Here is a 13,508-nt window from a genome sequence, read left to right on the forward strand (position 1 = left end):
CATGCGCAGCCCGAGTGCTTGCTTGGCTTGGAGCCGAGGCGGGGGCGGGGGCGGGGGCGGGGGCGGGGGTGGGGGCCGCAGAGGGCGCAGTGCAGAGCGCAGAGCCGGGCGATGGGGAGGAGGCCGCTAGCTCAGAGGGGGCCACGTCCGCGGGCGGCGCGGAGGGTCTCGTGGGCACTGGAGGGAGGAGGGTGGGGCTGGGGAGGGGTTCGAGGGCACAGGTGCCGCGTGTCCACGTGGCTGCCTGGGGGGTCCAGGCCATGGGGAGCAGCCTGGGTCCCGAGTGGCAGGCGGGGCTCGCGGAGGGCCTGACCTGTGAGGACAGCTGTGGCCTCACGGGAAGGGCAGGTAGCTGGAGGCGGAGGGGCCCAGAGGGCTGTGTGGTCGGGGTGCCCCGCAGAGCAAACCTCCTGGGCCCACCCGGCCGTCAGAGCCCGAGTGCTGCCTCTGGGCCAGCGCCACTGCCCGATGGGCCGGCGTCAGGGGGTACAGAGGCCGAAGGGGCCTTGGGGTTCGGGGGTCCAGGGCTACGGACTTCTGATGGAATGTTCTGGAACTTGACAGTGGTGGTGGCTACACGTCTCGTGAATATGCTATGAACCCGTTTAAAGGATCACTTTAAACGGGTGATGGTATGTGAATTATATCTCCATTGTTTAGAGAGCAGAGGTGTTGTTAAAACTGATTCAGAAACAGTTTTAAAACTCAAAGTCGGGGGCCCAGCCCTGCCTCCGCCAGGCCGGGGGACACGCTCAAGGCCCCCTGACCCGTGGTTCTTCCAGCGGCAGGCCCGCAGGCCGGCTCGGGGAGTGTCCCCGTGGGCCCGCCGGGCGGGGGCCGACTTCCTCTCCCCTCTGCCCAGCCTCCTGCGGGAGCAGTGGATCCGGGCCAAGTATGAGCGGCAGGAGTTCACGGACCCCCAGAAGCAGGAGCCGTACTCTGCAGGTAAGGCGGGAGCCACGCCCACGCTCCGGCCCTCCGTGCCGCGTCTCCGTCTCTGCCCCCCCCCCCCCCCCCCCCCCCCCCCCCCCCCGCCCAGAGCGGCAGAGCCGTCAGGGACCTGGGTGACCGCGTGTCAGGCCCCTGGGCCTGCTGATGAGTGGGGTGGCCTTGTGCTCACACCTGAGCCCCGACGGAGGGGTGCGTGGGGACCCTCGGGGCTGCGGGTGCAGCTGGGCTCCTGTGAGGCCAGTGGGTGCCGGCGGGGAGGATGTGGACGGGCCTCTGGGCCCAGGTGTGGGGCGAGGAGGGCCCACTGGAGGGGCCACGCAGTCCTCCCGGTGCCCTGAGGCTGGGGGCTGTCAGTGCCCAGGCACCCGGAGGACCGCACGTGGCTGGCTGGGGCTCCGTGCGTCTCTGGCGGGGGTCCCCCAATGCCGTCTGCACGGGCGCCCGGAGCACGTGACTGGCCCCACGTCCCGCCCATGGTTGCAAGGCCGGGAAGGGCTCTGCCTGTGGCCAGTGCTCCTACAGAGCAGGCCCTCGGGGTCATCTCCCCAGCGTCCCCTGCCTCGACGAGTGGCCGCGCTGGCGTGTGGGGTGGGAGCGCGCGGGGGGCGCGGGAGCGCGCGCGTGCGCCTCTGCGCCTGCGCAGCCCCCAGGACCCTCCCGCGAGCCCCGCGAAGGCGCGCCCCAAAGCCCTTCGGTCCGGGCATCAACCTCTTAGCAGCCGACAGCGACATGGCGCGTGGCCTCACACAGGGCTGGGCCACGACCGCTCCGCGCGCCTTTTCCCTCAGGGCGCTCTGGCCGTGACACACCTGCCCAGGTGAGGGAACAGGGCGGAGGGTCGACGGGCGCCGCGTGCTGCTCGGCGGCCAGGGCGCTGTCCTCGCCTTCCCTCTGCCGCTCCGCCGGCCCCGCCGGCGGCAGCGTCACTGCAGCGGGACCGAGTGTTTAACGCGGGGCTGTGAGGAAGGTCGCGCGGGTGGCGTGTGGCCGCGTCGTGACGACCCGGGACACCTGGTGCCTGCCTGACCGGAGAGGGCGGGGTGGGGGGGGGAGCGCGCGCTCCCCGGTGTCGGTTCCAGGCGCTGGGATGGCCTGGGCCCCGGCGGGGTTGGGGGGGGTGACATCGGGGGAGCTGGGACGCTGATGCCCCGGGCCTCGACCCCCGCGCCCCGTTCCCCTGCCGCCCTCCCAGCGCCAGCTCAGCTGTGAGCACCTGGCCCCCTCGCCACTCCCCAGCACCCCCAGCCTCGCAGTCACCTCCTCGTGGGCCTCCTGTCCCCACAGGGGGGCGGCAGCCGCTCTAGGTCAGGCCCCACGCAGGCCGGGACAGGACAAAGCGCCCCGTTCCCGCCCACACCCCACCGGGGGACACAGCACCCCGGCCCCGCCCCAGCCCTGTGTGCAGGAGCTCGGGGATCCCCGTGGACACTTCCTGCGCCTGGCCTAGCCACAGGAGCACCCTCACCGCCAGAATGCAGAAGTCCCGGGGTGCCAGGGAGGAAGGGGGGCGGGGCTCGCGAGAGGCCCCTGGAGGTCGGGGCCTGGGCTGCTGGGGGCCGCGGCCGCAGGGCTGGGGCTGAGTCCTGGTTTCGGTGGGGCCCCAGGGGTGCTGCGTGTGGGGGCAGTGGGCCACCACAGTGCTGGGGTGCACGGACCTGCCCGGGAAGCTTGTCCAGGCGCCCGGGCCATGACCCTGCCGGGCCTCAGCCTGCAGCCCGGCGTCTGAGGGGCTGCAATGGCCACAGCTGGGCAGTCTGAGCTACGCCACGTGGCTCTGACCCTCAGGGCGGAGGGATTTCCGTGGCTAGGGACGGGAGCAGGACGGGGAGGAGGAGGGACGATGACCAGCAGCTCGCCGGAGGGAGTGGGCCGTCCCTCCGCAGGGCGGGAGCCTGTTTCAGGTGAGGCTGGAGGCCTCCGCTGCCTTCCCCGGGCGACCGGGTCCCTGTCACCGTCGCAGGCGTGACGCACACTGAAGGCGCATGGCCTCGCCTCGGTTGCGAGGGCCGTCGGACACCCTCTGAGGGACGCTGGACGGCCCGCCCGGCCAGCAGCCTTCGCGAGCAGCGCGGTCTTGGACCAGGCCGGCGGAGAAGCCGAGTGCAGGGGACAGGGCAGCCCACGGGTCAGCAGCGTTGCCCGAGGCAGCAGCCCGCGCCCTGGACAGTGGTCCAGGGCGTCCTGGGGGCAGTGGGCGTGGGCGTGCTGTGTCGGGGTGGGCGTGGACACTGTTGGGGTGGCTGTGGACGGGCTGAGTGGGGGGGCGTTGCCCCGGCGCAGGGCCCGCCCCCTCTCCCTCTGGGTCACACCATGTGTGGTCTGAGAGCTGCTGGCCGGGCAGGACCTGGCCTCAGGGAGCACAGCATGTGCAGAGGACACCAGGTTCCACGTGGACCTCAGGCGGGCAGAGGCCTGCACCCACCCCCCACCAGTGCCCTGTGCTTCTGCCTCGGCCAAGGCCAGGCTTTCTTCGGCCCTTGCCAGCCAGGGTGGCCCTGGGCAGCAGCTCTCTGGCTCCCTCCGGCGCCTTGAGCCGGAGCTTCAATGGCTGCCTTTCATGGTGGACAATGCCCCCCGTTGTCCAGAGGGCCAGGCGCCCAGGCCGCCCCCGTCACTGACAGACACCACACTTCCTGCCAAGGCTGTGGCCCGTGCTCTGCCCCCGGGGTTTCTTCCCGTCTCCCTGCCCCTCATGGCACCCCCAGTCTGGCAGTGCGGAGAGGTCAGGCTGCCACCTGCCCCACCTGCCAAGGCACAGGCGGGGCTGAGCGCTTCCTGAGGGAGCGGCGGGGCCCACCTGCTCTTGGTTTCCTGTCTCTGCAGTGGGGCATGTGGTGCCCGGTGTGTGGTTGCCGTCGGAAGCATTACATGGCGTCAGCAAGGGGCCCACAGGGCCCACGGCGCCCGCAGGTTGGCCGGCGGGCCGTGGTGCCGAGCGGTCCAACCAGGCGGTGGGCGGGGCCAGGCTGCTTCCTGGTGGCGTTTTCTGGAGGGTTTGCTGTCGTGCTGGTGCGTGTGTGGGCCTCGGGGTTTGGGGTACGTGGATGTCTGTGCTCTTGGGGGTGCCCCCAAGTTCTGCCGGGTGCCTAGACAGCCGGGCGGGGTGTCTGCATGTCTGGTCAGGCAGGAGCCGGCGAGCCTGCCGGTGAACACGGGGTGTCCCCGCGTGCACGCCCTGTGCCGGCTGCTGGGGGTGTGGGGGTCTCCAAGGGGTGACACTGACCCTGGGGGCCTCCGGCCCTCCAGCCTCACTGTAGCTATCTCCCTGCCAGGGACCGGGACCTGGTCCCCAGTTCCCTGCTGGCTCCCATGTGACCTCTAGCAACCAGGAAATGTCTCTAGGTCTTGGATTTTTTTGTGCACGAAATGGGGGCATGGAGCTGTGTCCCCAAACAAGGACCCACGGAACAGAGGCCCCCCCCCCGCCCCCTGGCGGAGGCCCGGCCCAGTGGGCGCGCTGGGCTGCTGCTGAGCGAGGGAGCGACCAACCAAGAGGAGAGCGCACGAGGCCACGTGACGGGGGCGCCGGTGCCTAGGGCCCAGGCTGGAGCCCCCACCACCCCTGCCTTCCCGAAGGTGCTGGTCCCCGTGGGGAGGGGTCGGCTGCCCCTGGACAGCCCCAGGACACGCACATGCACACTCGCACATCCGCACAGCACACACGTGTCCGTGTGCACCCCACGTTCACGCACGGTTACGCGCCCTCTGGGGTCGCGCCACCCCGCACCTTCCAGCCTGCGTTCACGTGTGCTCTTGGGTACACCTGGCCGTGTGAAGTTGGTGCCCACACCCCCACCGGCACCCACCGCGGGCGCCCCCTCAGAGCAAGGCCGCGTGGTCCCAACAAACGCATGTGTAACTTGCACACGCGACTCCCATGCCTGTTGGAGGTGCAGTCTGTGCCATGACAAGGCAAGGCACGGGGCAGGCCAGCACCCCAAAGTGCAGCATGCGCCCCCGTCCCCCGCCCGCCGGTGTCACCGCTGGGTCCTGCATGGCCGCGCGCAGCCGGGGCGGGCCCTCGTGGGACCCAGCGGGCAGGAGTCGTGCGGGCTGCGGGGCAGACACCTCAGGCCGGGGCCGCGCTGCTGGGCACTGCGTGGCGGGGCCGGCGTCCACGTCCCACGCACGGGGAAGCTGAGGCTGAGGGAGGACGCCCACTTCAGGCCAAGGCCAGACAGCCGCCCACCTGCAGGGGCCCAGCGGGGCGCCCTGGCCAGTGCCCAGCCACGAACACCGCTGCTGCTGTTGCGGTGCCGGGGTCTAGGCGTCCGGGGGCCGGGGGGCCGGGCAGGCGTTTCCTGTCTGGCCGGGGCAGCCGCCTGCCTGTCCCGAGGCTCTGCTGCCACCTGCTGGGCCTGGGCAGTGCCGGCGGGCGAGGGCTCCAGGCCTGAACGCTGGCTTCCCGCCAGGGCTCCTGCTGGAGCCGCTCCAGCCGCCGCTGGTGAGGTGACCTCAGACCAGGGACTGAGCCTCAGTTTCCTCTTCTGCACAATGGGGACAATGACAGACTGTGCCTCAGAGTCCTTCTGGGGATCAGACGCGATGACGTGTGTCCGGCGCTGGGCGGGGCTATCTGAGTGGAGCTCAGGGTGCTGGCCGGACCGTCGGCCGCACCTGCTTCACGAGGACGCTGTGCCTCGGGCTGATCTGGGGTCGGCAGCCAGCCCTGACCCCGAGGCCCAGGGCCTCCCAACACTGCCCTCCCTGGGCGCAGGGTTAGCAAGCATTCCGGGTGGGGACACAGTGCTGGCCGCTACCCCAGGGGGTGAGGCCTGCTGGTGCTGAGCGCAGGAGGCCAGGATGTCCTGGGGCTGCCCCGTCGCCCCATGGGCTCTGAGATGCGGGGGGAGAGGAAGCTGGCCCCATCTGGCACCCGACCCTCCGCGACACCAGAGGGCAGAGGAAATACCGAGCCCCTTGCCTCTGGTGCCGGGTGGGAGGGAGTCCCCCAGGCAGCGGCGGGGGTGTGTGTGAAATGCCATGCTGCTGTCGGGGTCTGGGGCTGCGGGGTCAGCGTGGGCAGAGGTGGCACCCCGGTCCAGACTGCTCTTCCTCCCAGCGTGGACCAGCCCTCGGGGCACCTCACGGTGCTCAGCGCCCGAGGCCACAGGCCTGTTCCCCGGGGAGCTCGCACTCCAGCCCGGGGCAGGAGCAGAGGGACGGCCGCTGGGCAGTGCCCTGGGAGCCCACATGCCCTGGCCGTGACCCCGCAGCTCTGCCCTGGGACGTGCCCTGGGGGGCAGGACGCCCAAGGGTGACATGGGTGCGCTGGGCACGCTGGCGTGCTGGGCACGGCAGAGCTGCTCACCACCGTGGGCCTGGTGTGGCATCCCTGGGTCCCCTCTGAACTACTGGTCCGGAGCAGCTCAGTGACTCTCCCCCAGACCCCGGGATGTGGTGACGGCAAGGGGGGGTTCAGCAATGACAGGGCGGGGGGCACCGTGCTCCCGCCCAGCGGTTACGGCCGCCCAACTCGGCGGCCCACACTGGGTCTTGGGGCCTGTGCTCTTTCTCCCCCTTCCGAGGGCCCCTCCCAAGGACACGAGGGCGTCCGGGACGTGCGTCCGAGACCCCTCGTGGGTGACCTGCCGGGTGCCGAGGACCCGGCGGAGCACACGTGGGTCCGGACGCCCTCCTGCCCCAGAGGTGGTCTCGCGGGATCTTCTCATGCCAACGCTTATAGCCCGTGCGCTTGTCACGGGTCCACGCGGGAGCCCCCCACGGGGCAGAGGGACCGGCACCTGCGGGCAAGTCCGGCCCGGCCCCAGGGAGCTCCTGGTCTGTGCACAGGTGGCCCCGGCCGGGTCAGCGCAGACTCCGCTACACCCAGCCGCGCACCTCCTGAGGGGGCCGCGGGGTCCCCCTGGGGACCGGAGTCCACCCGCCACTCCTCTGGGGCTGGGCTCCGGTCAGCGGACCCCGCGTCCCCTCCCCTCTGACCCCGTCCCCTCCCCCAGGATACCGCGAGGGCCTTCTCTGGAAGCGGGGCAGAGACAACGGGCAGTTTCTAAGCAGGAAGTTCGTGCTGACGGAGCGAGAAGGGGCCCTGAAGTACTTCAACCGAAGCGACGTGAGCTGGCTGGGGGGGGGGGGGGCGGGCTCGGGGGGGCGGGGCTCAGGCGCAGCTCGGCCCGGCCATGCGCGTGGGCTGTGCTGCTGGCCACGGGCCCCTGGCCAGCAGGGCCGTGTCCCCAGCTTCTCCCACGCCCTTGGGGATATGGTCCTTGGAGACCCTCCGTCCACTCCTGGGCCGCAGCCCCTCGTGGGGGCCGGGCCTGGGTGGGCCTGAGAGGGAGGGATCTGGCTGTGGTCAGCAGGAACCCCACCACGAGCACATGTTGGGGGGCCCTGTAGGCTGGGGTGGGAGGGCCCTGGAGGCCCTGCCCCAGGCAGCTGTGGGCAGCTCGTGTCCACAGCCCACGCGCCCTCACCTGCACGAGGGGAGGCGGAGGGCGGCCGGCACTGGGTGGGCGGACCAGGTGGACGGACCAGGTGGACCAGTGCCGAGGGGCCTGGGCTGGGGTGGAGTCTGCCCAGATGCTGAGTGCCTGTCCTCATCCCCCGGGGGGAAGGGGGCACCGTAGACTTAGATGAGGAAGCCCAGGCCCAGAGAGGGCCAGGGACTTGCCTGCAGCCAGCGCCCAGAGCTGCCCACCTGTGCTGAGGCCCAGCCTCGCCTCCCAGGCCAGGGAGCCCAAGGCCATCATGAAGATAGAGCACCTGAACGCCACCTTCCAGCCGGCCAAGATCGGCCACCCTCACGGCCTGCAGGTCACCTACCTGAAGGACAACAGCACCCGCAACATCTTCATCTACCACGAGGACGGGAAGGTGGGTGCGAGGCGGGGCCGTGGGGCTGGGGCAGCCCCGCCGGGCGCCTCGGGAGAGCTAGAGGCCACCGGCCCGCCCTCCATGGCCCGAGGGCCGCCGGCCGGCCCTCTGCTGGGGACCCGGAGTCCATGGGGAAGGGAGGTGGCCGCAGGCTGGGGGGCAGTCACAGCGTTCTGCCCCGCGGCCGACCCACCTGCCCCCCACCGAGCGTCTCGGGGCGGGGGGCCAGGAGGAAGCCCTCACCCGCCCTCCTGTCCCTGGCGAGCCCCTCCTCGGCGGCTTCTCGCCGTTTCTGTCACACGTGCACCTGTGCGTGGTTCAGAGTGAAAAGTGCTGAGGCCTGAGGTGGGGGACGCAGGCTCCGCGCCCCACCCCCCGCCCCACCCCCCGCCGGGTTCCCTCACTGGCCGTCGTAACTGTCACGGGGCAGTGCGCTGCTGCCAAGCACACCCTGCTGGCCGTAGCCGCGACCGCCATCATCCGCACGTGCCGTCGTCCCGAGCTGAGGCCGCCCTCATCACACGCTACCCGCCCGCCGCCCCGGGCTCCTCGACGTCCGGTCCCCGACTCCGACGGCTCCTGGTCCTCACGCGAGTGGACTCACACGGCGTGCGTCCTTTCGTGACTGGTTTACGTCACTCGGCACACTGTCCCCGAGGTCCGCCATGGTGCGGCAGGTGTCGGGGTCCCCTCCATCTCCAGGGCAGGGCAGCACCCCACTGCCGCGTGGGGGGCACTGTGTCTCAGTCGTCACGGACACCTGCACAGCCCCGCCTGGTGGCTGCCGTGAGCTGGGGGTGCAGACGCCTCTCGGAGACCCGACTGGGCACACAGGCCTGAGTAGAGTTGCCGGAACGAGTGACTCCACGTTGGTCACTCGGCGACGTCCACCTGCTGCCCCAGCGGCCAGCTGCTCACGACCACCGGCCACACCAGCCAGCGGCCCCGTTTCCCTGGCGACCAGTGACGTTGTGCCTCTCGTCCTGGCCAGTGTCCAGCCCCGTGCGCGTCTGGATCGGGCCGTGTTCCGGCCGTGGCGTTGCTGTCCTCCGCGTCGTGACCCCTGGGCAGGTGGCCGAGGGGCCCTGCCGTCGGCGGGAGCCTCGACTCCGTCCGGAGCGCCTCTGGCGCACACAGACGTCGACCCGTCACGAGGTCTCATCCGACCCCCTTTTCGTTTGCTTCCTGCGCCGTCGGTTTCACGATCAGGGATCCCTGCCACGCCCGGCGCCGCGAGGCCTTCGGTGTTTTCTTCCAAGACTTTTACCGTTGCGGCGTCACCTTCAGGTCCTCGATCGCGCCCGGGCTAATTCGCGTGTGCGGCGCTGCGCGGGGGTCCAGCCTCGCTCCTCCGCACGTGGACGTCAGCCCCCGGCGCCGCGCGCGAGGGTTGCTCCCGGGCCCGTCCGTCTGTCCGTCCTGCCGCGCTGACCGCTGGGGCTCTGGAGCGCGCTTGGAAGCCAGGGCGGGTCGGGCTCCGGGGCGCTGGGGTTTTCCCGTTCGGTTGAGACCGCGTGCGGGTCCTGCCACGTGCCAGTTGCGGGTCCCTGTGGTGTGTCGCGGTGGCCGACCTTAGCTGGGGGACCAGCCCTGCGTCCCAGGGTGCATCTCACCCGTCCGGGGTGCGGGACCCCGGCGAAGCAGCCGAGGCGGGTCCGCGGGCGCCCTCAGGGGGCTGCGTGTGTTCGCCGGGGCGTCGGCTGGCGGTGTCTCCTGTGCTGTCTCTGGCTTTGGGCCAGCGTCGTGCTGGCCTCGGGGAGCTCGGCAGCGTCCCCGGCAGGGTGCGGAAGAGCCCGAGGGCCGGCAGCGGCCTCGTCAGGGGCGCGGGCCCCGGCCTGCCGTGCGGGCCGGCTGCCGACCGCCCGGGCTCCGTGCTCGCCGTGGGTCTGGTCAGCCTCGGCAGGCGTTGTGTTTCTAGGAATTTGTTTTCCATCCAGGTTTTCCAGTTTCGGGGTGTGCCGTTGTTCACAGCAACTCTGTAACTTTTTGTTTCTGTGGAATTGGTAGTTATGTCCCCACTCTCATTTCTGATTGTAGGAATTTGAGACTTCTCTTTTTTTTCTATCTAGCTAGTTTTCTCAATTTGTTGATCTTTTCAAAGAGCCAACTCTAAGTTTTGTTTTCACTATTGCTTTTCTGTTCTCTGTTCTGTTTCATTTGTCTCCGCTCCGATCTTTGTCATTTCCTTCCTTCTGCTGGCTTCGGGTTTCGATCGTGCTCTTTCTAACTCTCCGAGCCGCAGAGCGAGGCCGTGGATTTGAGGTCGTCTTTGTTCCTTGCCGTCGGCAGTCACCGCTGAGAGTCCCCGCTCCGCACGGGCGTCGCGGCCGGCGGTTCTCGCTTGCCGTTTCCGCTGGTCCCCAAGGAGCTTCGAGTCGCCCTCGCGGCTGCTGCTTTTAATCTGTTGGTGGTTTTATTTCCACAACTGTGACTTCTCCGGATTTCTTTGTGTCGCTGACTTTTAACTTAATCTGCTGAGGAGACCGTGCATGAAGCCCGTCGTTTAAGGTCCACGGAGATCTGTGCCGTGGCCTCACAGCGGCCCGTCCCCCGAGCGCCCGAGAGGACTGGGCACCGCGTCGCTGGAGGGCGAGCGCGTGTGGCCCAGGTCGCGGTGGCTCGGCGTGTCCGGCTCCCGCCTGGTCCCTCTGCGTTGCTGGCCACGCCGTGGGCCTGGCTTGGCGGGAGCCGCAGCGGCCCGCGCTGGGGCTGGCCTGGCTCGGCCTGGCTTTCCGGGTGGTGCCTCCCGCTGCGCTGTTCTCGGTGGTTCACGGGAGGGCCTGAGGGACATGGGCGGCCAGTGCTCGTGCCCAGGCAGGGGCCCGTCCTGGCCTAGGGGCGGGGAGCAGGAGCTGGAGGCCCCAGTGGCGCAGTGGGGGGCGGGGGCACCAGCATGAGTTGGGGCCCCTTGCGGGGTCCGGATCAGAGGGGGACACTGCGGCTCTGCCTTGGGGGGGGGGGAGCCTGGGCACAGGGCTCCCCAGGGCCGGTTGCCTCTGCGCCGATGGGGTCTGTGCCCAGGGTGTGCACAGGAGGCTGCTCGGGGCCTGGGGACCAGGGCTGACTGGCATGCGGGGTCTGGCTCTGGCCGGGTATTGGCAGAGGAAGCAGGCTGGGTTCATCCAAAGCCGGGGGACCCCAGCACACCAAGGCCTGGGAGGAGAGGACTGGTCACCTCTGTGTGCAAAGGGCAGGAGCTGGGGGCCTTCACAGGGCAGAGGGCGGAAGGGCGGCTATGGGCAGGCAGGCTGGAGTGGCCGCCACATGGACACGGGGCCTGGGCGGCGCCAGGCGGCCCCCAGCGCAGTGTGACCTGCCGTTCCCCCGCAGGGCAGGGCAGGCTGGCTGGGCGGGCTTGAGCAGACAAGCTGCTTCTGGAAGAGGCCACACGGGTCTCAGGAAAGTCCTGTGAGAAAGGCCACTTGCTGTCCCAAGCTGGGACAGGGCCCTGCCTGCTGTCCCCCGCCCACCCCGACAGCCCGGTGCCCGCCCAGGCTCCCCCGGCGGGGCTGTGCCCACCTTCCTGCCTGCGTGCATGGTGGCCGCCACCCAGCATGGGCGCACCGTGGGGCTGGCCTGGGCGGGCGGCGCAGCCTGTCCTGGTCCCCGGCCCCGAGGGATGGAGGCGGGCCTGGAGGCACCCCAGGGGGCAGGCTCACCCACAGCGGCCCACGCCCCGCTCTGCCCCCAGGAGATGGTGGACTGGTTCAACGCGCTGCGAGCTGCCCGCTTCCACTACCTGCAGGTGGCCTTCCCGGGCGCCAGCGACGCCGACGTGAGTGCCCGCTGTCGCCCTGGGCCCTGGGGGCGGGTTGGGGGCGACCCAGGGCCGCCTGGACTGCCTGAGGCCCCTGAGGCAACCACAGTGGGTCAACCTGATTCTGGGGCCTCGGGCTTAGGGGCGGGGTTCGTGGAGGGGGGAGGGCGGTGGGGCGGGGCCCTGAGCCTGCGTCCCACCCCAGCTGGTGCCGAAGCTGACCAGGAGCTACCTGAAGGAAGGCTACATGGAGAAGACAGGGCCCAAGGTACGTCCAGTCGGCCGCCTAGCCCCAGGGCTCAGTCCGCGGTCGGCGTCGGTCACCTGGGGCCGGGTGGGGCCGGGGCGGCTGTGTGCGCCAGTGGCACTCCCAGGAGAGGCCACAGCTGGCCTCTGAGTGCCCCTAGCGGGTCACCCTGGCGTGGATGGCCTGGCCCGAATCACGGCCAAAGAGCAGGGTTCCTGCTGAGCCAGGACCTACCAAGGGGCCTGGGGCCCGCCCGCCCCTCCGCACCAGGTGCTGTGTCCTGCTCGGCCCAGGCCCGGCCGCAGGGCGACTCCGAGCCCAGAGCCCAGGTGGCCCCGCAGCCCGGAGCCCGGAGTCTGCGGAGAGGGCTCGGTGCCGCTGGCCGGTGCAGGGCGGAAGGCAGCATGGCCCCCAGCAGCTGGCCCCGGGAAGGACGGTGTGCGCCCTGCCCCCCTGGGGGGCCGCGGTCAGTGGGGTGGGGCGGCCTCGGGCCCACCGGCCGGTGTCCGGCACTGTCCCACAGCAGACGGAAGGCTTCCGGAAGCGCTGGTTCACCCTGGACGACAGGAGGCTCATGTACTTCAAAGACCCGCTGGTAGGGGGCGCTCCGGCACCCTGGGACGGGGGTGGGGGGTGCTGGGAGGGCGAGGGCCCGTCGGCTCAGCCTGTGCCCGCCGCAGGACGCCTTCGCCCGCGGGGAGGTCTTCATCGGCAGCCGGGAGAGCGGCTACACGGTGCTGGACAGGCTCCCCCCGTCCACCCAGGGCCACCGCTGGCCGCACGGCATCACCATCGTCACGCCGGAGCGCCGCTTCCTGCTGGCCTGCGAGACGGGGGCGGAGCAGCGCGCGTGGCTGGACACCTTCCAGCAGGTGGTGGACAGGCCCATGCTGCCCCAGGAGTACGCAGGTGAGGCGGGCGGGGCTGGCTTGCTGCCCCCCGCCCACCTCACCTGCGCGGGGCTGTGCTGAGGCCAGACGCTGTCCCTTTTCCAGTGGAAGCCCACTTCAAGCACAAGCCCTAGCGAGAGGCGGTCCTGAGGCCCGAGGAATCTGCACGGCACGAGATGCGGCAGGACGTGGGGCCCGTGGACGGAGCGGGTGGCCGCCAGCGCCCCGAGCAGCAGTGTGGACGTGGCCACTGGGACTCTTTTTCTCTGGAACTGCACTGTGGGCCAGCCTGGCCCAACCTGACCTCTGACCCCATCATGCTGCTGCCCTGTGACCCCGCCCTCCCTGCCCCGCTGGGGGCCTGGCCACCCCACTCAGGACAGCACAGGGCCCTCCCCTCACTGCCCTGACACCTGCGCCCCCGAGCGGGACCCTGCCCCCACCAGGCCGGGCTGTGGGGACGGCGGGCGGCCCACCCTGCATGCTCCCCGGCCCCCCCACCTCCCCATGGCCTCGCCCCCCCCCCAACAAGTATTTATTGAGCATCTGCCGTGTGTTCATCGAGGGTCCTCGGGGCTGACCTGGAGCGTGCACGCGGGTCCCACGGCCCTGGGCGCCCGGCTCAGGCAGGGGCCTGGGGGTTCTGCTCGCATCCGCACCCCCGGATGCCCCCCATGCTGGGTCCAGGGCTCGGTGTTGACCGGCATGACCTTGCTGCCCGTGATCCCTGGAGGGTGGCAGTCCCCGGCCTGCTGCTACCCCCCCAGCAGTTCCAGCCACCAGGACGTCCCCACGTGCCCGGGTCCTGCCGTCCGGGTCTGGCCCGAGA

At 70.8% G+C, this 13,508-nt stretch overlaps 1 protein-coding gene across 2 annotated transcripts in view; it reads left to right on the forward strand.

Annotated features, from left to right (window-relative positions):
* The window catches only part of ADAP1 (ArfGAP with dual PH domains 1), a 36,913-nt gene extending 23,683 nt beyond the window's left edge, over positions 1 to 13,230 (forward strand). Inside the window, exons 4-11 of one of the 2 annotated variants that reach the window (XM_016119091.2) lie at positions 863 to 945; positions 6,912 to 7,024; positions 7,639 to 7,785; positions 11,477 to 11,560; positions 11,748 to 11,810; positions 12,313 to 12,384; positions 12,470 to 12,698; positions 12,785 to 12,942. In XM_016119091.2, the coding sequence (XP_015974577.2) occupies positions 863 to 945; positions 6,912 to 7,024; positions 7,639 to 7,785; positions 11,477 to 11,560; positions 11,748 to 11,810; positions 12,313 to 12,384; positions 12,470 to 12,698; positions 12,785 to 12,813 (820 nt within the window). In that variant the 3' untranslated portion in view covers positions 12,814 to 12,942. Of the gene's footprint in view, positions 1 to 862; positions 946 to 6,911; positions 7,025 to 7,638; positions 7,786 to 11,476; positions 11,561 to 11,747; positions 11,811 to 12,312; positions 12,385 to 12,469; positions 12,699 to 12,784 lie in introns of both variants that reach the window. The other variant, XM_036225092.1, reaches the window with a different exon arrangement.
* Positions 13,231 to 13,508: the final 278 nt, after the last annotated feature.

Source organism: Rousettus aegyptiacus, unplaced genomic scaffold (assembly GCF_014176215.1).
Source record: "Rousettus aegyptiacus isolate mRouAeg1 unplaced genomic scaffold, mRouAeg1.p scaffold_m13_p_7, whole genome shotgun sequence".
Lineage (NCBI taxonomy): Eukaryota > Metazoa > Chordata > Mammalia > Chiroptera > Pteropodidae > Rousettus > Rousettus aegyptiacus.